This window comes from Octodon degus, unplaced genomic scaffold, assembly GCF_000260255.1.
Source record: "Octodon degus isolate 3935 unplaced genomic scaffold, OctDeg1.0 scaffold00071, whole genome shotgun sequence".
Taxonomy (NCBI): domain Eukaryota; kingdom Metazoa; phylum Chordata; class Mammalia; order Rodentia; family Octodontidae; genus Octodon; species Octodon degus.
The window spans coordinates 10,562,341-10,585,918 of NW_004524647.1; the positions used below are offsets into that span (position 1 = coordinate 10,562,341).

At 44.2% G+C, this 23,578-nt stretch overlaps 1 protein-coding gene across 6 annotated transcripts in view; it reads right to left on the minus strand.

Moving 5' to 3' along the window:
* Window positions 1–3,376: 3,376 nt before the first annotated feature.
* Window positions 3,377–23,578, minus strand: part of Sfmbt2 (Scm like with four mbt domains 2) — a 230,590-nt gene continuing 210,388 nt past the window's right edge. For 4 of the 6 annotated variants that reach the window (XM_023719784.1, XM_004635291.2, XM_023719783.1 and 1 more), the window contains 5 exons: window positions 23,156–23,331; window positions 19,841–20,007; window positions 19,220–19,483; window positions 18,118–18,246; window positions 3,377–8,199 (listed from right to left, as the gene is read on the minus strand). In XM_023719784.1, the coding sequence (XP_023575552.1) occupies window positions 8,059–8,199; window positions 18,118–18,246; window positions 19,220–19,483; window positions 19,841–20,007; window positions 23,156–23,331 (877 nt within the window). In that variant the 3' untranslated portion in view covers window positions 3,377–8,058. The remainder of the gene's footprint in view (window positions 8,200–18,117; window positions 18,247–19,219; window positions 19,484–19,840; window positions 20,008–23,155; window positions 23,332–23,578) is intronic. The other 2 variants (XR_002821927.1, XM_023719786.1) reach the window with 2 other exon arrangements.

The following is a 23,578-nucleotide window of genomic DNA, read 5'->3' on the forward strand; positions in this document are numbered from 1 at the left end:
TGTAAAGATTTCTGCTCACAAAATGGCTTGATGCTATCAGCTCTGTGACCAGCCAGATAATAAGATGATCAGTGTTCCCATGACACTGTGTTCCCCTGACTATCGTAAAAGAAGTGTCTAATTCACATTGGCCTATTCATCATATTTCCAGCCTTTGCCCTTTTCCTCAATACTCTACGGAGATTCTGGCATTACCCTCTGGTTTCCGGTAGGCTATCTCAGATAAACAGCAGGCTGGCTTCATGTTGCTGCTACAAGAATACTGGATTCTACCCAGCTCATAAGTGAGTGCTCAGTGTTGTCATTATTCTTGTACAGTCTCACACCCTGTCCTGCTTGTTCTAACACCCTCACCACCCTCTTAGTGCTTACCGGTACACAGCCACCACATGGTAGAATTCCTCTGGTGTGGGCTGCTCTTCTTAGATCAGAGTTTGTATTTCCTTATCAGGCTAGGTCGAGGCCAACACTTGGTTGCTGAGGAAGGGACAGTGGCTCAAAGGGATACACACATTGAAAATAATGTCAGGCAAAGCCAGGCTAGTCCATGGTGACCTGGAAAGTGCTTCTGCCCAGAGAAAGGTGTTTTCTTTCAACTAGGAGTTTTAGCGGAATTTTAATTCAAGATTCTTGACTTACACATTCAATCACCTAGCTGAAGTTTCACATATTCTTTCCTTATCAGAGCTTGGCTGTCAAGAATACCAGTCAATCATGCACATTGAATGCTTTTGTGGTTGTTATTTTCAGCTCTGTTATGCTTATAATCAGATCCTGGGCCTGGTTTTCCAAGGGCCTTTTTGTGGTTGCATAGTACCATTGAACATTTTCTTAGAGGCCCTTGAGATTACAAATTGCTTCTGTGAGCCTACCATTCTCCTTTTTGACGATGTCAAATGCAATTACCTTGCACCATCTGCCTTAGTGTCATGTGTCCCAACCAGAAGTTCTCTCCCACTGCCCTACCTTATGCTGTTCCTCACTTCAATGAACCACAGACAAAAACATCAGTGGCTGTGAGGCCACCAAGTGTCTAGATGTGTTACCCAGAGTGAAGGTGTCCCTATTACCTTCAGTGGGCAATATGATTCCAAAATCCCATCCTGGTGGGCTATTTTCTAGAAAATCTTTGAGATGAATCATCTTATCAGGAGTGTGAGACAAATCTTGTGTGGTAATACTATATTGTGGTATAAAATACCAAGGCTACAAAAATGAAGGAAAGAAAACTTGAGGCAGGGAGGATGGGAAGCAAATACAAGATGGCTTATTATACAGCTGGCTTCGGTTTAAGGAAACAAGTGGATTCTATCAAGTGAGATGTCTCCAGGAAATCCAAGTGCACATGTCATTCTTCAGAATAAGTTTTGCAAGGGAGAAAGAGAGGAGCCCCACTGTTCTTTCCCATCTCCCTCACTGATCCAAGTTGGCACAGCAGACTGCCGGGCTGTCACTCGGGAGTTGTGTCACTAGGCCCTGTGGTCAATGGCTGGAAAAGCCAGATCTGCACTCGAGGCCACATATTTCACTTGAATAGAAAAAGGGGGCTGATACCTATCTTATAAGTGTTTGATTGGGTTGGGGCTCGGTGGCCCACACTGCCATTGATATGAGTGGGAAAAGGACAATGGCAATGGCTGCCAAGATGTCCCAGTGGGTCAGTGATAAGGAGCCCAGGGGCTGGTAGTACCTAGTGGAGCAGGGAATGCCTTGCCTCCTGTGGTAATACTACTCGTAGTCATAGAACTTCCTGCTATCTAATCCTCTCAAACATAACATGGACTTGTTACTGTTATAGAGGAAAGACAAAACAAAAAACTGTTACACGCTCAGCAAGCAGATCAAGTAGTTAAACCCAGCGCCGTATTTGTACCTGGGGCCAGACTGGCAGGCTTGGTGGCAGTGGTCTTGTGCCAATCTGACCTCAAAATGACAAAGCAAGTTTTCTATTTACAGTATGAAATACTGTTTAGACCCATCAGCTAGAGGATCCCCAACAGTCTACTTTAGAATGAGCTGCAACACATGGGTTGTGATGCAAACTAGACCTGGGCTGATTGCGTGAAAGTCTTTTATTGAAATTGCTCCTAGTGACTCTCTGCAGCCCACCTGCAGAGATTATCATCACTATTATTATTATTTTGATCTCACTGCTGAAATATTAGTCTTCACATGGAATCTCTAAAGTCATACCCACGTAAACAGTATTTTGTAAATGTAGTCTTTAAAGCTCAACTAAGCATTATGCTCTTTTATGAACTAAAAATAGTCACTGCACAAACCCCAGGACAAAGGGGAAGTAACTCCTGGGGAACTGACATTTGTACAAGTCTATTTAGATAACAAGAAAATTTTTTAAAAGTTTTATGTGTGGCAACAGAGATACTAGTAAAAATTGTTTTGGCCTTGACTAATTCAATTTGAAGATCTGGTCCTGATCATATTTTATTATATAGTCAGTTGCTACTCTCTTGTTCACAAGGATTTTCAGATATAAATAGAAACACAATGATCATATTTATCCAGGCACACAATCCTCCTGTTTCTGGTGAGAAAATGAGAAATGTATCCCATTTTGCTTTTGCAGGCTTTATTTTTACTATTAAAAAAGCTTCCATATGAACACAGAGCAAAAACTTCTATCTGTAAAACTTGAACATCAGTAAGGCAAAAGGATATATTTTAAGTGAAATGAGATACTTAATACTATCTATTATGAGATTGAGGGAAGGGAAAATCACTCCGCACCCTTCCACCTGTATTTCCTTGGTGCCTTTTTATCCCTGTTACCTTTGCTGTGTCCTAGGTAATGTGGCTGATGGTGACAGGGAGAAAAAGAGCCATGTTCTGCCCCTAAGATCCTGGTGATGGGCATGGCAGCGAAGGACACTCCTCTTCCAACGGGGACACCCAACACACACAGAGGAAAAAAGGATCAAGGTAAATGTGGTTTTTAACTACATACAAACTCTCATAGAAATAAAGAAATCTTTCTTCTAAAGTATCAAGTAATGGTAAACAAACTAGAGTGACTGAAATTGGAAAAGCCAAAGGCAGTCATGAGGGCATACTTAGTAATGTTGTAACAGTAAAATAGAATGAATGCAAGTTCCATGGACAGAAAATTCCAGAACTGGGAGGTAACTTTAACAGGTCACACAGTAATTTGAGAGTCCTGGATGGCAACAACTTAAAAACAGCTGCTTCGTACATCACAAAAACAGAACTTCAAAATAAAATAAACCTAATACAAACCCTTAAAAAGTCTGCTTAATAGCTTTTAACACAAAGACACAAACACTACCATGGAATTTATTTTTGCTTTATTTAACAATGTGGCTTACAAGGTTTTTTCAAGTAAAAAGGTTTTTCTTTATTTAGAATAAAAATTAAAATATAACTCTGATATAGATTTTCATTTATTTACATGAAAACATATATACAGAATACCATCTTACAACAAACTAACAGCATGCCTTCTGTCCTGCAAATTTCAAGACACCAGTTTTTCCCTTTTATGCACCAAAACACACAAGATATGAATCAAATTTCAATACAAACTATTGGAATGCAACACAATTAAAGGGCTCCTGACATTCACAACTAGGGACAGTTTATGCTTCTAGAGATCATGCTAGCTTCCATTCTGAACAAGAAGTGAAATGATTCCTTCTGCTGTAACTCAAAAAAAAATGCCTCAAGTTTCCCCTCTTAAGGTGGTTTCTCAGCAACTGATTGTCCTAAATCTTTCCTTTTTCTTCAGTGCACTTCAGTCCTCATGAAGCACGGCTGGTGCCTTGTTGTGACATGGTCTACATCTCACTGGTGCTGAAGGCTGGCCGCAGGCTACAAATCCAGTAAAATTCCAGCTCTGAAAATTGTTGGCGTTGTTATTTATCACTTAAACTAGAGAGGCTTTAACCAAAGCCCAAGACAGTGCCATATATCAGCAATTAACAATTTTTAAGTAAACGGTTCACAAGTAGAACAATTTGATTTTATCATAGCATGTTTCAGATACCAGTAAGTCATTCTGATAAAAGCTATGAGAATTAGACAACTTAAAATTATACCAAGTCAAAGGGAGTAATTTCCATAAAAGCAGAGTTAAGAGAATTACTAAATTGTAATAGTTGCCAATATGAATATAGCTTTCCTTTATTATTTAGTTATTGCACGAAAGACACAGACAGAATGTATACCTTAAAAACTACACATAGCTTTATTTACTATTCTTCTTTCAAATAATTGCACACTCAATCACGGCTTTCTAAAGACACTGCCCAGTTGTATAAAGGAGAGGACTTTGGACTCAAAAGGAAGATCAAAAAATGGTACCAACAGGTACGGAGCATCATTTCTTGGTGTTTAGAACAAGAAACATTTGGCTCATGGGTTGTGGCAGCATGGAGTGTATGTATAGAATCCATCTTCTCTGCCACAAGCAATAGGGACACAACACAACACAATCCTCCTTGAACACATTTCTAAAGAATATAGAGTAATTAGAGCCTACATTCACCATTGTAAACCAAAGCAGCAATGATGTCAAACCACAACAAAGACCTTAACACTCCTTGTTTTGTTTTAGTCTTATGTACAGAAATAAATACAAAACCAGTATGAAAACCCCTAGTGCTGCAACACTAAGAGAGGGACAGCTTTTATAAAGGGTGTTTGGTGAAAACTAGAAGGCAAATTCAGTACTTGCCTCACAAAATTCTATGATAAATTAGGGAACAGACTGATCTTCAAAAGGCTGATCAAAATCAACTTTCTTGAGATTGTAGTAAAGGTCAGAAATGGCAGTGTGAAGGTTCGGATCATTTTAATTTATTGAGGAACAAATCAAAGTGAACACACAGGAAATGATCTTTGAATATGATCAAATAAAGTAGAGGGATCTAAGTAGCTGTACAGATCAAATACTATGAGTGACTCAAACTCTGATCAAAGGAATTTAATTTTTAAACTGACAACTTGAGTTCTCCATGGAGCTCTGTGGTAAAGGAACTGCTGTAGAAAAGCAAAGAAGTTTTGTAATGCCTGTAGTTCCCTGTTCAGGCTGGAATTTTGCTTATTTTTTTCTGTAGACAGGATATGTGTGTACAACAGCATAAACAGAGTCAGGAAGTAGTTTGGGGGCAGAAGTGAGCAGTGGGCTCTCATTACTAACACTGAAGTGACATTTCTGTTTCTTGGCTATACACACAGTGCTGGCTACAAGGTGCCTGCTCAGCCAGGTCCAGGAGGTAATGAGTGGCACAATGCACCCTGCCCAGTTGTTTAAAAGAGAGGCCTTTGGACTCAAAAGACGATCAAAGAAATGGCACCATCCAGGGATGGGCAGCATTTGTTGGTGTTTAGACCATGAAACGTTTGGCTCATGGGGTGTGGCAGCATGGAATGTATGTATCGAATCTATTTTATTTGCCAAAGCAACAGGGACACAACATGGCACAATCCTCCTTGGACACTATCTCTATCTTTAGGAAGGAAGCTAGGAGAAAGTGAATGTAGAAAGAAGTGAAAACTACTTTATAGTTCTGTCACAGAATGGATGCTGATGTCAAGAAGTACACCCACAGTGGTGGAATGCCCAAAGAAACCATGTCCAGGGAGACACTGGCAGCTTACTTTGATTCTGCAAAGCTTCTCAGCTCTCTGCGAGGGCTGGGAAGAAGGCTCAGGTTGCCCCCGTGCCTGGCATTCTTCTGCTCTGGGTGCAGCCGTTTCCTCGCTGCCATATGTATACAAAGCTGAAGTTCACAAAGTGGTTGACACTATCCAGGGAGAAAAATGAGTTAAACTGCAAGAATGAAGGCTAAGAACAGTCTTGGACATTCAGCACCATGGGAAGGAAAAGGTTTCTTTCTTCCAGCAATGGTAGCATATCTTGCTCGGGCTTGCTCACGTGCAGTGGTCTGGGTCTCTGCCGAGACTAAGGAGACTCCTAGACTGCTGATGTATTAGCACCTCTGCCTCCATGCCATTACTGGAGAGAGCACAGAAAACTGACACTGATTCTCTAAGCATAATACCAAGCTGTAGCTGCCTCATGTCCTCATGTTCACATCCAACACAGCAGAACCAGCTTAGATTGAAAAGGCCACAGTGAAGGATCATAAAGGAGTGAGTACAGGCAAAATGTCACAGATCTTGAAATGGGTATGCTTTCTGATGTTGGGCAAGTTAGTGCCACAGGACTAAGCATTTAAGGCCAAAAGCATATGGCTAGAAGGCAGGGAGAGGGAGGTAAGAAAGTCACATTTTAGGTTGGACAGGAGTTAAATAACTGCAGGCCAACCATGAGTTGTCAGGACATTCCTATCCTCACATCACACAGGACAAGCGCCTCCCATCAAGGTGCCCAGTCAGATTCATTCCCTCAGACTACAGAAATCTGCTGTGGGGAAGACTATAAAGTTCCCACCACAAAACATCTGTTTTTCATGTTCACCTGCAGCTATTACAGAATGTTAAGCTTGGCATAAATAACACACAGGAACAGCTAATAAACCCATCACACCGTGTCACTGGAAAGACTGAAACTCTAATGAAAGAAAAAGATCAACCTAATTATACAAAACAAAGAACAACAAAAAGCCCAGGTGTAAGGTGTCTCTGAGTGTCCACTTCAGAACAAAGTAAATGCTTGGTGTCCTTGTGTCCATTTAAAAAAGGCAGCGAGGCAACCACCAAGTAGAACGGTCCTTCTGGGTTTGCATGGACAGGCTGAACCCCTCAGGAAGCACGCAGGTGAAGTGCAGGGCATCAAAGGCCACCACTTCTTAAAGCCACGGATCTGCCTGCAGGTATCTTAGCTGATTTGACACTGGTGCCTAAGGGACTTCACAAGCAACCGCACACATTCTGTCAGCTGCAGGACTCGCTGGATGCTTCTTTTTGTTTCGCTCTCTCTCTCTTTCTCTTTTCTTTTTCTCCTTTTGGTCAACCTGAACTTTCCTTCCAGCATAGGTGAGAAGGAGGCAAAGGGAGACAGATGCCTGCTGCTACACTGCAAAAAGCTTATGCCCATCCTTTCACGGGGCTGAGGTGCAGTGATGAAAGGTGCCCGAGATCACAGGCTGGGCATGAGCGAGGCCACAATGAGAAGCAGCTCACTGCAGTGCCGGGACACGCTCTGCTGCACTTGGCCAGGGCCCTGCCTGCTGATGCGGGCTGGACACGTGTATCTAGGCCAGGCCAAGGGGAGCAGAAGGGATGCACAGACTAGTTTGCAGCTACATGCTGCAATGATCCTGCTAAGGAGATGTGGCTAACTGATGAACCGCTTCTTCCAAGTCGATATTTCCCTGTAGTAGTTACTCCTTGATCTGGTTACAATTAAATTAGGATACTGTGGTTTTTTAGTAGAAGAATCTCCATAGGTGCTCCAACTTCAGTTACTTGGGAACCATTGTCTCATTACTTCCTGGTGCCAGCTTCCAAGGTTCCCCATTCTTCCTGAAAGGCACCTCTGAGGACAAAGGTTCACCACAGTGTTTTATAATGATACCCTCAAACATGACTTGCATCGGAGAAAGGAGCTGCCACCAAGATCCAACCAAAGAGATACACATGTGTCCATGGGTGAGGCACATCTACAAATATGCCTGAGAAGGAGCATAGCAAAAAATACCAGCAAGGGATCATGTATCTTTCTTGGTCATATTTCCGAGGACGTCAACTTTGCCCAACTTAGTTCTAAGAGAATGTGGGCCTCAGTTTAAGAAACCTTACTCAAAGGAAGCTGCCTGGTTTAGGGTGGGAGAAAGGCGAACTGTGGGCATAAGAAGAAGCTCTTCCTATGCCTGGCAGAGTCTGATGCAGGACTGTAATCCACTCCCCTGAAGTCATGGCTGTGGTGCTTCACTGTGCTTTAAAAAGATGGAAACATCAAACAGGCTGGTGAATGAACGAGGTCCTTGGCTTCTGGTTTTCTGGTGATACATAGTGGATGCACTATTTCACATATCCCAGAAAAATAAAAATATCAGTCCTGAAACCCTTCACAAATATTAAACTGCAAAGGCAATGGGCCACTTTTGGAGAGGGTCAGTTGGCGTACTGGGCATAGAAAGCCACTTTAACTCTCTCAATCTGATGACACAGCTTGATGGCGGGTCCCAGCTTCAGTTCCATGCACTCCTGCACAGTAGGAAGAGTCAGCAGGAGGAGCGCCTGGCCATCAATGTCCTGCCAAAGATATAGCCAGATTAGAGAAGAGGCAGTGCACACCTGGGGAACACATGCATCACACACCTGCACCTTGGGACCATTTCTGTGCCAGGGGCGCTGTTTTTTTGGGAGAGGGCTGACAAAGATACCAAACTTGGCTGGATGACTGTCTAGCCTTCATGATAATAAAAGCTTCTTTGCCAAGAACATTTTGGCTATTCTAAACTCCACAGGACTAGCCTACTGTGGTAGGTACCAAGGGCTGGACCAAGTGGGGTGTAACCAGGTTCATTTTCCAAGCTTACTGTCTCTTCCTGGGAGAGCAACCTCTCCCCACCAAGCCAGGTGCTTCCTATGCTAATGTGACCACCAGTAAAGAGCTTGCTACTAAAAGTAAAAGCGCTCGCTCTTTCTAGCCGATGCCTGACATTTCATAATCAGGAGGTGTGAGAAGACGCTAAAGACATATATGCCAACTACCCAGCATGCTTTTCCATAGAGGAAAACACCACACACACACACACACACACACACACACACACACACACCACTATGTGTGTCACACCTGCCTGGGTGACTTGAATTTCCCCATTTTGCTATACACATGTGGAGATGGACACATTTTATGCTCCTATACCCTCACAGGGTATTATTATTATTATATTATACACAGGGTGATTATTTATAGCTGAAGAAGCTACATGGAGATTACACTAAGGGGTCTAACTGGAAGTGAAGCCAATAGAGTATGCCAATCTGACACATGAAGCCATGTCTTTGGGAGGAAGCCTTTACTGCAGAAATGCTATAACACTGGCAGCTTCATGTGTGCATCTGTAGAATGGATCTACAGAATGGGTTTACGATGCACATGCATTGACAAAGGGACACAAAAACTATGAAAAAACAAAGTCAAATGATGGCTCCAAAGGAACATAGGAACACTAGAAATACAACTCCAAAAGAAAGAAATTCAAGAACTGCTTGAAAAAGAGTAGTTCTAATGAAACTCAAAGAAATGAGAGACACATACAGACAATTCAATGAAATTATGAAAACAACTCATACACAAATGAGAAAATCAGTCAGTGACAGAAATCATAAAAAAGAACTAAAGAGAAATACTGAAGCTGAAGAACTGTAATACAGAGGACAGTACTATTAACACATCAGATCAAGCAGAAGGAACTTCTGAATCTGAAGGCAAATGTTTTTAGATAATCTCAGATGAAAAACAAAAAAAGCATTGTTGAATTCCTATTACTTTGTTTAAGGAAGTTTTGTGCTGTTTTGATTTTTTAAAAAAACCTATTTTGTATTCTTTAAAAAACAAAAAGTTCAATTCCCATTTCCACAAAAAGAAAGAAAGAAAGAAAGAAGAAAGAAAGAAAGAAAGAGAAAAGAAAGCCACCAAAACTTAAGGGACACCAATGAACAAAGAATATTCAAAGAATGGGCCTTCTAGAAGAAGAGAAGGGAAAACACATAGAAAAATCTGCTTGAGAAATACCGGCTGAAGACTTCCCAAGTTTGGGTCAAAATATGGATGTCTAGGTCCAGGAGACCCAGAAGATCTCCAAGGGCTATATTGCAGTAATCTGTCCGAGGTCCAAGCTGAGTGCCAGCGAGCCAGCTCATGGCACAGCACCTACCTAGCAAGCACAACGTCCCGAGTTCTATTCCTGGTACCAAAAACCAAGCCAAAAAAAAACAAAAAACAAAAAACCCTCAAAATACAAAATTGCAAAAACAGTGAAAGAAAAGTGCCAAGTCACATTTAAGCGAACCCCCTTTACCCTACTGTACCATTTCTCAGCAGAAATGTATGGGCCTGGAGGGAATTTAATGACACAGTCAAAGTTATGGAAGAATAAACAGCTTACCAACCGAGCACTGCACCCAGAAAAGCTGTGGTTCAGAAATGAAGGCAATATAAAGAACTCTCAGAAGAGGAACACACAAAATTTGTCTCCTACAGACAGGACTTGGGGAAGAAACCTAAGGAGTCCTAAAACCAGCAGCAAAATGAAGGCAACTGCCATGGTGAGCACGCATGCGTGCGCACACACACACACACACACACACACACACACACACACACACACCCCACTTACATTTCCATGCTTACACTGCCAAGAGTGAGGTGCTAACCCTTCTAGGAGTACAGCTAACCCGAAGCCCATACCAGAGAGACAGTCATTAAATGACCATTATGTTGAATTTGCTCCTGGAAGAAGGGGATAAAGACTTATCCCCAAGGCCCGTGAGCATTCTACTGCACTTCTGTCTCTTCACTAGCTTGCTTCCTGTAATAACCTGATTTACTCATATGGATGTCTTTCATTGTGCTATATTCCACAGGAAACAGCAGCCCAAATAGACTGTAGGAAGGATCAACGTAATGATAAAGATCAGTGATAGCACAGCAGCATAAATTCAACTCACCATGGCACAGCTTCTGCCACTCAGGAAGTTTTACAGCCAGAGCAGCCCTAAGTCACAAGGACTAAACAGCTACTTGACAGCACACAAGAAAGTGTTTCAGACATCATTTGTCACTGAATTTCACACGAGGAGCTTTCTTAACTAATGGCTTATTTAGCTGTCTTACAAATATCTAAAGCAAATGTTAGCCTTGTGAACACTGGCGTCAAGAGTAAGAATGATTTATCACCTGATCAAGTTCAAAGGACTGATGTTGAGACAACGTAATTTATTATCTGATCAGATTCAAAGGCCAGTCTGGCCTAATAAACTCAGCAGCAATAAAAATTAAGTATTTACTTAATGTTTGCGCAAATGCATAAGCACTTACAATTCATTACTTTTAAATTACAGATGAGCACCAGCTATGAGGGATGGAACTCTGAGCCACGTCTCAACAAAGACTCATGTGACCTTATCAAACTGGAAAATAAACAGATCAATCAGAGTTGCTGTGACAGGCTCCTGGGCAGAGTGCTGCCATCGAGAGAGCTGCAGTGCACACACTAGTGTTTGCTGACAGAGGACCAAGGAGGAGGCCTTGAAGGCTCGGCCTAAGCTCCATCCAGCCCCTCTGCTTTCATGTGACTCTTACATGGGAAGAGAGGAGGAGACTGAGGGCTAATTCAAGTGCACAGACAGGTGCATGTGTATGCATCTGTATATGTATGTTCAAAATAAAAGTTCACATCTAGATCTCCAGATAGAAACTGGAACACAGCCACCTCACTGTCAGTCTTTCATAAAAAATTCTGGGGGTTTTGTCCACAGCTGGGTGACCTTGGTAGTATAGACCTTAAGCATAAATGTAGAGCTTCTAGAACTGTAAAGACCACTGATTCCTTCCCAGATAACCAAAGCAATTATCCTGGGGATGCTACAGCACCTTAAATCAAACACAGGGACATGTTGGCTTCAGGAAGATGGAGAGTTTGGCTCACTTCAATAAACTAAGGTTTGATCCCTTGGCACCACATGCCGCGCTGGCCCTGCTCCCAAGTGAGCAGAGCTGGCCACCGAGTCCTGGCATGGTGCTGCACACCTGTAATCCCAGTGCTGGGGAAGCTGAAAACAGGAGGATCACTATAAGCCCCAGCTACACAGTGAAACTCTGTACCAAATTCTTTTTAATAAATAAATAAATAAGTAAATAAAAATTTAAAAAAAAAACTATTCCCAAACATGAAGTACTTACATACTGGGATAAATGTGCTAGATAATGGAAGTCCTGTAATTAACTGTATAGAAGTGATCACAGTGACTGTCACTGTCAAGCACATAGCATGACCATGAGGTGTCCAGGAGGAACAAAAAATACAAAAATACTTCCTGGATGTAATCACATAAAATATGCCTGAAACATTGGCATTAAGTGCTATAACTGCCTAATTGTTTTCCAAATCTGGGAAAGAGAATATACTCTTTTCCCCAGGATATGGATCCCCAGATACTGCTGGAGAAAGGCGTGGGGTAGCCCATGCAATCACTCTGTCAGCACCATGGCCCTGCTCCTGTGGTCACCTTCCAACCTCCCAGCCACTGCCCACTCCAGGAGCCTCCATTCCAAACACACTTCATATTTAACAATCCACACAGAAAACTGGCCTCTGCTTTTGTGGAATGGAAGAGGGATTCCCAGGCCTGCTGTAATTGGCAACAACTTTCGTGGCTAAGTTCAGTACTGTTTCTTCCCAATTTTCTCTGCGTACAACTACGCCTTCTCTTCTGCCTGCGACACCACTGCTCTGTTCTCTCCTGTGCAGCTGCAGAGTGTGCGTTTGTCTGCAGGCCCCAGTCAAGTGTAAGCACTTAGGATGTGGGCTCTTTGCCATCTGTGTTTCCAGGTAGCTTTTAATAAAGCACCTTGCACTCAGAGGTCAGCCTATCTTCTTGTTGAAATGAGAAGTTTTATATATAATTGGGCATAAAGAAATAAAGGGCCTTATCAATTAGTAATCCTATCTTGATTCAGAAAAGCTGATCATCAGAAAGTCTTTTCCCCTCATTAGCAGGCACAAGGCAAGCCCATAAGTGTGCACTCAGATCCTGGGTGGCGTGATGCTGAGCAAGAATAGGATAGGGAAACTGGGAGGCTTGCAAGAAGCGTGCAAGCCAGCAACACTACAAGCAGAGCATCAGTGAGCATCCTCAGATTTCGTAGGACTGGGGTTTCCAACGTAGAGAGCTCTATTACAATGCACGTATTTGAACCTTCTGTTTATGAAACTGGGTAAGAATTATTACTTAGACTGGGCTCGGGGGCGCTGAGCACTTTCACCAAGGCACAGGCGTGTCTATCACAGGCCAGCTTAGCAATCTTAAAATAAGCTTTAACTGGAAACTTTAAAATGGCATTGGATAGAAGGTGTTAAAAAGAGCTAACAAGCTAACAAAGGCATGCGAGTAATAGGATAACTATCGAATTTAATCTGAGTTGTGTAAAACCATGTTAGCAAACATATTGTAAAAAATAACGAGATAAATGATAGGTACATGTGTGTACATTTTGAAAATTATGCAAGTCAAACCTATCCCAGTTTTTGGTTATAATGGCTTCAAAAGAAAACCTTGAAATGAAAGTGGAAAATATTGAAAAATGGATCCCATAATAAGCTTGCAAAAAAAGATACTGGGGAGCACTAACAGCACTTATCAAAGAAACACTGTTCCTTGCCCTCTTCCTTGGCAGGGGTGGGCTACTCTGCCTGCCAGGCTGTGTGCTCACAGGGGTGGAGGCAGCCTCTGAGGTTGAAGCACTAGGTGGGGTGGCAGAGCTACACAGGCTAGAGGGGAGGCATGTGACAGTGATGATCAGGGACCTGGCCATGGCATTCTCTGACCTCAGATCAGAGCCCCCGCCAGCCTAGGCCCCAGCACGTGGCCACACATGCTATCCTCACTTCTCCAAAAAAAGAAAATGGGAAGTAGCCCTCAGCCCAGATTCTTCCTGCTCAGCCAACAGCAGGGGTGTGAACCGTTCCTGCAAAGGGTTCTCTGCTGGGTCCCTGCAGATGGGGCATGGGGCACTGTCCGCACTTCCTGTAGACTGAACTCCCAGTGCAGGCAGCCCAGAGCAGAAGCACATGAAGGTCACGTCCTTACACTTCAGGTGGAGCCAGCTCACCTACATCCCCTGCCTGGGCCCTAGCACACCTGGGACGAAGTCCAAAAGAAAAAGCAAGAGCTGAGTTTTGTTTGCAGAGAAACTCCTATCTGTAGGAAGATGAAGGCTGCAAGAGGAGGTGAGTCTGAAGTTAAATTTTTCATTAAATATAGAGATCCTCTAGCCTGCTTTTCCCATAGGAAGAGTTAGTCAAAAGTTAGTCCTGATAGCCAAAGGGGGAAAGTGGTTAAAAATGGAGCTCGGCCTGCAATGGCTAAGCTCCCACCATCTCTGGGCTCACTACCCGTTTTCCACCCTCCCTAAGTGATAGAAGCCAGAACTCCCGGGGATGACCACTGTGAGAAGATCACGCTCCCAAGAATAAAATCATGCCTCTGTTCCATGCCTTCTGGAAGCAGTCAGGCTGAGCCACTTGGCTGTCAGATGTTGTTGCATAGAAAGACTAGGGGGATCTACAGCGACAGCTAGCCCTGTATCGTGCTCCCATGCTGTCCACTGTGTGCCACCTACACTTGTTTCACCTCACAACAGGCAAAGAGGGAGACAGTGTGAACAGAAACGACACTTGGCCAAAGCATGTCCAGCTTACACCAGCGCCCTGCGAGAGGGAGCCCCTGTTTAGGGCTGAAAGGTCCTTTCTTTCTTCAAGGATTATGTGAGTAACACACCAGCCCTCTCAGCTGACTTCATTTTTCTAAACATGGTCCCACAGAGCTAAGGCTTGCAGGTGGACCTCTTTTGTTAAAAACAATCACCATAAACAGACTATGGATTTTTTAAAAAATGAAATGTAAAATGCATAACATGGAATTTATACTTGACACATGCCAATATTGTATTTTTTTTGATAATAAGAGTTCCATTTAGGATTTGGCAGTCCCCTAACAGGAGTATCCAGGTTTATAGAAGTAAAAAGAGGAGGGAATAGTCTCAATCAAAAATAAACCTGGAAACTACAATGAGAATTTTTATTAAGTTACTAATTCGGGCAGTTGGCTTATAATACAAAAGCAGACTGATTCACAAAAGATGGATGAATTGGCCAATTTTATTTACAGTCTTGTGGGACTTTTTTAATTTAGAGTAGTTTTTACTGCATAATGTACACGTTTGCAACATGAAATTATAGAGTATAGATTTTTAAAAAGCTTGCTACAGCATTTCAGAAATAAAAGGCATATACACTGGTAATGAGAAGCTTATAATTTCTGCAAATGTTCCTGGTGATTATAACAGTCTCTGAACTGATAGCACCCAGAGGTGTGAACACACACAGCTATCATCCTGGGTGCACTGTGATCCCTTGTACAAGCAGGTGGATAAAGACTGCAGGTTCCTTCTGGTTCAACCAGAAGCTCAGACAAGCGCTGCAGGGACTCACTGGAGGCCACGCCAAATCAAAGCCACAGCATTCAGACTGAAAGATGACGGAACAAATCAGTTAAACTGAGTAATTAAAGGTCTGATGGAACAGGAGAGGACTTGAGTGCCCGCCCACTGCAGACGGCCCAGCGGGCAGGAGCTCTTTATTTCAACAGGTGAAGCTGCCTAAGGTGAAATGTAAAATTAGATGGGATTAAGACTCTTGATCAACTAATGCCTATTTTTCTCTCACGTAAGAAAAGTCCTAAAGATGGACCAAGCTTTCAACTACAGATGGAGAGAGGCCCCCTACTCATGACTTCACTGGACGCTTGGGAGCATGCCAGGAAATCCCATTTCTTTGAAATATTCTGAGGCATTGTTCAAAACTGGGCTTAGGAGTACAACAAAGCAGGACTTTGTGTAAGGAGTATATTAGTGCTTTCCCTGAATGAGCTCCGCTTCACTTTCTCGGACTGAGAATTTGTACATGGTAATGTGGTGACCTCTCATTCACTGTCACTTGCAAACTAAGGATGAGAAAATCTGTGCTCTTTGTTGTGGCTCCACTGAGAACTATTTCTTACTTAAAACAGATTTTGAGCCTAAAACAAAATAAAAACAAAAACAATGTACAGAACTATGTTCCAGGACTCCTTTTTTGGATATTGTAAGGCATTTGACAGGTGCTCATCTGTATGTTTGAATGAACAGATACACACTGGCATATTTAAGCCATGTAATCACCATTTGTCCTATATTTGAATACAATGCTTTTTATGGCAAATGCTTTTTTTTTTTTTTTTTTTTGCGGCAGCCCTACAAACAGTAGGTAAGGAAAATATGGTGTTAGACAACATTTTCCAAGGGATTTCAACCTCCTGCTGTATTTTTGTTTTCAAGACTGCAGAGTGGCTTATCAACAAGCCCAGTATCAACATCAGCTCTAACACGACTTGTAACTCTCTCTTTCTTGTTTGTGTGTTATAAAGAAGAGACAAGGTCACTGTCCAGCTATTTTAGGTCAAAAAGGGCCTTCCCCGACTTATCTTCCTGCGTTGCCCAGAAAGCAAGGAGGTGACAGTCTGCCAGGCCCTGTTCACTCCTACAGCACAAACTTATGCGTGTCCTCAAAGGGTTTCAGGGTGGATCAGATGATCACGTCACCTGCGGATTTCCCTGGATGCAGGACGAGAGAGCTTGCTGTGAGCTACAGCACTCTCCTCGGGGGCTGTACTAGGCCACTTTGTATGACTAACTCAGTACTGCACTGACTCAGAGAACAGTGAAAAATTCCCTGGGTGCATGGGAAACCAGAGACCTTCTTTTTCCTTCTTAGTTAATGCTTAAAAAATTCTCTTCCTTGGCTTTTGGTTTGTTAAATTGAAATACAGAATGGATAAACATATCTTTATTGTATGGCAAATATCATTTTTTAAAATATGACATCTTTCCTACTAACCTGTTTTGAAACTGTTTCATTGCTATTTTATCTTTTTTTCTCATTAAAATGAATAAAAATTTAAAAAAATAAAATATGAGGTCTTAAAAGAGTGTTTTTTACACTGTGGGACACTGTAAGAAAATGGCGCATGCGTAAGAACCACAGGCTTAACCTTGACCTTTTTAGACAAGGCCGGTGAAGAATGGCATGTGGTCGTTTCATGTAGAATGGCAATTTCTTCTCTTATTAATTTAGGAGAAAATATAAAAGAAAACTTTCCCATAGCACATCATTCATGTCTTATGTTTTAGCTAATTAACTATAGTTATTTTCTCTGCTAGGTTAGAAACTTCCTTAGGTACAGATTACATCAGTCATTTTTACGCCTGTCACAGGACCATAGGCTTTCGCTATCTCATGATGAAAGAAATGAAGACAGTAAGAAAATAATAATTTAATCAGCACTAAATAAATACAGTGAACAGAGAGTAGCCACTCAGTTCAGGTGCAGCAGACACATTTTTTCCTCCTTCTCCCAAAAGGCAGAACTAAAACAACTTGATATTATCTATATACCAATCAGAAGACTGTGAAGGGTGGAGCACAAAGGGCATACCAGCTAGGGAACATGGGTCTTGAGCTAATAACATGGTGTAGAACTACTTACCTATTTCTGCAGTGGTTGCGTGAATCACATAATAAAGACTTAGAGCAGAAGAACCTGGTGGATTTTCCAACAGGCACTGACAAGAGGGCCCACTAAACACCAGCATTTTATAGCCTAGTGAAGGGACAGTGCAGTAAGACAAAAAGCCTACAGACACCAGCAGCTCCACTGGCAGGGAAATGTGGTCTGGCCCTGCCCGCACTAGATCTAAGGCCCAGCAAACAGCTCAGCCAGGCTGTAGTCCCCCAATAAGGCAGCACCCCAAGAAGGCCAAGCCAGGGCCTGAGATGTCCTTTTTCTCTTTTATCATTTCTCTCTTTTCATTTCTTTCCTTCTGTTTCCTATATTGGGTATTGAATCCAGGGCCTTCACAGAGCTACATCCCTGGCCCTTTTTTATTTTTGAGACAGGGTCTCAATAGGTCTCTAAGTTGCCCCTGCTGGACTAGAACACTTGATTCTTTTGTCCTAGCCTCTCAAAGCACTGACATTACAGGTTTATACAACTAGCTTCTGCAAGAGCTTGGATTTTGCTTTGCCTGCCTGACAATAAAGAGTGAACCCTCACTGTGGGTCAGTGCAGACTGAGGGTGAAACCCGGATACCCTCCCCTCACCCGGCAGTCACTACAGTACTGTGGGAAGAACCTCACCCCCACAATGTTGGTGAGGCCAGTGGGAAGTGACAACAAGGTTCTAAGGGGGTTCTGTCCAGCAGAGAGTCAGTTATACCACACCTGCTCAGCAGTCACCTGAAGATGGGATTCTGACTCCGAGCACTGATGCAGACGCCAAGAAAAGACAGGAGGTTCCTGCAAAATCTGGAGCCTCCAAGGGCTACACTGTGAGGCACGTACCTGCTCCTGGAAGATCTTGGCCAAGGGGGCACAGTCTGTCAACTTAATGAACCGTACCACGTCGGTGACTGTCCACTCCAGTGGGTTGCTCTCCAGGACGAGCCTTTCCTCGTCCTCCTGTTTCATGTCCTGCAGGGGAAGGTGAACAGGGACAGTCACTGTGTGCTGTGTGGTCAGCTGGATTCTTTCTACATCCTTCAGGCCCTAGGCATTGCATTAGACCAGAGCCACCACCTCTGCCACCTGAACAAGTCAAAGTAACTCAGTCTCTGGAGTGTCTTGTAGCAACTGTATCGCTAAGTCCTCTCCTCAGCCACAGCAATGCATGTGGCTTAGCAGTTAATAAAAGGCTCAGCAGTGGCCAATTTTAAATTCCCAGTTTGGAAAAGCATGGGCCTACTGATTGACTCCAACTGGATCTGTCGCTGGGTTCTGCGATGACGGTGCCAAACAGCTTTTCGGGGGATTATCTGCCATCTGAGGGTTTAGGGGAAGTGCGGCACAGTGGTGTCCTACTTACAGAGATGCCCCATACGGAAAGAGAAAACAAAATGTAAGGGGAGAAATAGGAGACTGGAGATGAAATGCTGGAAGCCTGGGGTTCAGAGAGACCTGGAGGACTTGGTTTGTCTGCCCTCCCAACAAAAAGCCCTGGTGGCACCGATGCTACCCAATAAAGATCCTGTCCCAGCCCTCAGGATGCCGTTCTCAAGTGCAGGACCTGCTCTGCTACCAGCAGAGGTCAATGGCTTTTGTCTCACACTGAGGAGCTTCCCAGGGGCAGCTGCTACTCCTCACACACTTCCAAGAGGTTTTCCTAAAACCTTGCCCCAGACTATCATCCATGTTCTCCTTTGGTTTTCTCCTGTGGCACTGGGGATTGACTCAGATTTTGTATTAAGCTACACCCCCAGCCATTTCTTTTTCTTTTTTTTTCATATTAAAACACAGTCTTACTAAATCACTTAGTTGTCCAGGCTGGGCTTGAACTTGTGGTCTTCTGCCTCAACCTCCTGGAGTTTGGGGATTACTGGTGTGCCCCACCACACTGGTTTCATGGTTTTCATAAGGAGGACTGGCACACTCTCCACCGCAAGCTCACCTCTGGGCCTTCAGGCTTGGCAGGTGGACCCTTGTCCCCATCCTCAGCAGAGGGAGTAGCGGGCACCGGACGGCCCCTTCGTGCCCTCTCCACGGGCGCCCGGCGAGGGGGCTCTGAGCTGTTCCGCAGAGTAACAGCCCTCCGGGGCCGTGCTGAGGGCACTTCTGCTGAGGAGATGTCTATCTGGTCATCTCGGAGCTCAGAGCCAGTCTCCTCACTAGCAGTGTCATCATCCAAGGCATCTGCGTCCTCCTCTTCACTTTCCTGGAAAGAAAAGAGATGCACTGTTGGAGGAGATGGCCAGAAAGGGACACATGGATGCAACAGGTGGCCTGGTCTGCACCCTAGCCACACAGAGGCTCTGATCACAGCTCCTTTCCCTCCAGAGCTTGCCCTAGGTGCCCTCTGAAGACTCAGCTGATGGTCCCCACCATAGTCCTAGTGCCCCCCTTTCTGAGCCAAAGCAGCTAGACATGTGATATCCATAGGAGGAAGGGCTTCTTGTCCTTATTTCATGTTTTGAAGCATTATGCAAGCAGACCTCACCAGTGCAGCAGCCCCTTGCTGCAAGGGCTGACAGTCAAAGCCAAATACTGGGACATGCTGTGGAGCAGAACCTACCTCCCCAGAGCCTGCAGCGAAGTCCACAGCGGATGACCTCCGTTTCTTTTGTACAAAGATGGATCTTCGTCGTTTTCTTCTTCTGGATGGTTTAGGATGTCCACTTTCAATGTTACTCTCTCCAATTGGGGGTTTAATGATCTTTTTTCTCTTTCCATAATAATAAGCTATCAAGAGAAAGATAATTTAAAACTATTTAGGCTATACACACATACGTGGACAAAGGTAGAGGACAGGAGGGGAAGACAAAGGAGGGAACAAAGCGAGTTGTTTCATCTTGGACAATGTATCTTGGACATTTTGTTTGTATCTTAGAAACTTGGTCTGAGAAAACAGCTGCTCAAAGTAAGCATTTCTCTGATGCCTCAAGGCCAGAAGGTGTTAGGGACTTCTTGTTGCTCCAGTATCCACATGTAAGGCCTAATTCTACCCTCAGTATAACAGGAGAAAGGTCTAGCAAGAGGTAATTAATGTTGACTAAGACTGTGAGGGTGGGTCCCTAACCCAACAGGACTGTGTCCTTATGGGACGAGACCCCAGGATGTGTGCAAGCAACGAAGACCCCACATGAGGACACAGCAGGAGGCAGGAGTCTGCGAGCAGGGAACACCCCAGAAACCAAACTTGCTGACACCTTAGACTGCAGCCCACAGAGCTATGGGCAACAAGTGTCTGTTCATTAAGCCACTTGGCCTTTAGGGCATTCCACTGTGGCAGCCCAACCAGGGAAAGGGCGTCAAATGTGCCAACAGTCCTTCTGGAAGCTCATCTTCTCCCTTTCCTGACCCCAAACACTGCATCTGGAGGCGGCAGTTGCTTCCCCTGGAGTGTGCTGACACCTACGCCCAAATCGGAACTAGAACTGCCGGTCCAGGGCACACCAGGTATATTGACTGGGCCATGACGGCATCTCCCACTCTCGATCTGACCAAGACAAAGACAACCAAGATTCCTAGCAGAATGGCCAGATTCACATTCAGACAGCATTCTTTCTGTAATGCCACAGGTAAACACTACAGTCTTCTTACTCGGGGAAACTCACTACATCTGAATCTCACAGTAGGAATATATGTATTTATCAACATTTAAAGTACTAGTCTGAAAATTACCAATTTTTAAAGATGATTAATATTTTTATAAGTTAAATGTAGAATCAACTAATTAAGGTACTAATAGGGACCCAGGATTCAGTTACTACCATAAGCAAGAAGGTTTACTCACTACCTGAAAGCTTAACTGCCCCATTGGGATGCCACCATCCCTTGAAAGAAACATAGCTGAGGAATCCTTACCCATGGATCAAGAGAGCCGAAACAGAAACAGAAACAAGAACAAAAACCAAGATAAAACCAAGATCTGTCAAAATGTGCAGCTCCCTGGTTATGGAGGCTGCCTCCATGGTGCAGGGAAATGCCATCTCACACACCCCACCCAGCCAAAGCACAGGCCTTGCCACACAGATAAGGCCCCTGACCCTCCCGGCCCTCGATGCGGCCACGGGAGTAGGTGTCACAGCTTTCTTTCCAGCCCAGACGTCCCTATTCCCCACATCTCTCACTTGTGCTGGGTTCACAGGGAGCATGTAGTCCTGGCGCTCACAGTAAGCCCCTGACTCTCTTTCAGCAGCACTCAGGGTGGTGGCAGAGCTTGGGACAGCTGTCCAGATACAGTTGTCCTAGCACAATGCTCGAGGATGAGCAGGAGCACATGGCTGTGGGATGGATGCTGCTTCACTGGCACCTCCAGCCATAGGCAAAAGCAACTAAGCTTTGCTTCTTGGCCCAGCAGGCACAGCAGAGGTGACATGGTCTGGGCTTTAGAAACTGGCAGCCAGGCATCAGCAATGGGTTCACTGATGCGGTCAAAGCTTGGCAATTTCTGAGACTTAGCATTAGATGGTGGCCCTGGACCTGACTTTTCCAGAGTCCACCAGAACAGCTTTTGTTATCCTCCCAGTGGAGTCCAGTTCAGTGGTAGCAACATCTGCTCTAAGGTCACTGACAAGATCTTAGGGTGTTTAAGTCTTATAAACCCAGATTCAGGATAATCTCTAAGTTCCTTTCACCTGCCCGAAATTGAGATATCAGCAGCCTGTTACTTCTCTCTGCCTTTGTCCCAGAAGTACAAGGAAGGAAGCCAAGCTGCAAGATGAACCTTAGCTGTCGGTCAAGTTGTTTTCTACACAGGAGCAGCTGGGGACCAGGAATTCCTGCCATGGCCAAAGGTGATGAAGAAAGGAGTTCGTCGGGAAGCAGGTGACATATACATACCCGTGGTTCTCATCTGAGAACCTGCCACGTGTGACAGCTGAAATGGGAAACAACTGACAGAGAGAGGAGCTACCCTTTAGTGGGCATGGACATGGAAAGTGGGATTGGGTGTGTGTGTCTATACAGAAAGAAACAGACAAAACAGAAGGGAAGTCATGCTCTAACACTGGTCTCAGTGCATCTGGCTTCTTTTTCGGCATGCCAGCTGATAAACACCAGTGGGCTCAGAGCATCAGCCATGAGGCTGGAACATGGGGCAGCAGAGCCAACTTCCAGGTCATCACCCCGGGATAAGACAACTGAGGAAGGTGTAGGAAGATCTGATGTTGTGAATCAGGTTTCAGAGCTTGAGATACTGGAGGTAGAGCACGTGGGGTAGCTACCCGGAAGGAGAAGAATGTGGTAAGAGCACAGGAAGTGCGGAGAGAGTCAGCCCAAGGCAGGGTGTCTACATGGGATGGGGCAGAAGTGGTGCAAGTGGCGCATGCTAACAGCTGGCAGAATGGGCCACTGCTGGGTCATGCCTTGCAGTGGGAAAACCAAGGCCTCTGGGACCAAATAAAGGGATGTGTGCTACTGCAGAGCCCTCCAGCATTCTGAGGGCTGCACCTACGCAGGGGAGAAGCTGTGGCGAGCATGCAGCAAGAAAAGCAACTGAGGAGTCGTTACAACTCCGCAGTAGAAAGCAAGCTAATGACAATTCTGGTTTCCAGCTACTGCATCACCATACCCATTTTATCAGGCCCTTCACCTAGCCATAGTGCTGCTTTTAGATCAGCAGAACCATGGGAACTCCTGAAGTGAGCTTATGACATTCGTGTCTCTCCCCTTCTGCAGCCTACCAATGACAACACATCCTACTGGGAATCATCCTTTCCTTATGCCTTAAAAACTTGCAGGGATCTATCACAGAAAATCTTACAGAACTTTCCAGAGCAATCTGTATGAGAAACCACCCCAAAGGCTAAAAACAAGACAGAAGCCCCACGGCGTCCCCCTGCGGGCAGCCTGTCGTGGCCGCTGCTTTCTCATCTCGCGTACTCACTGTATTTGGTTTTGGTGTGGATGGAGCAGTTCTCTGGGCAGTTTTCAGAAACCAGCACCGGGCTGAACAAATTTGGACAGCACTCTAGCTTGGCACACACGCGTCGGCAGAAGTTCGCTACCTGGTCAGAGGTTCGCACGATCTTGACCACAGCTCTGTAGGTTTTTCCTCTGTATCTACAAAGAAAGAAAGAGAAAGCAATGAGATCAAATTACTATTTAGACTTAGTCACCGTAGTATGTTCCAAAAGCAGCTGCTTCATTTCTAACAACAAAGCATTCTGTGTGTGCTTTTCACTTATTTGTTATATACTCACAAAAATATCTTTTTTTTTTTTTTTTTTTTTTTTTTTTTTTTCTTTTTTTTGGAACTGGGGATTGAACTCCGGCCATTGTACATACTTTAAAATTTAAATTCCCCTAG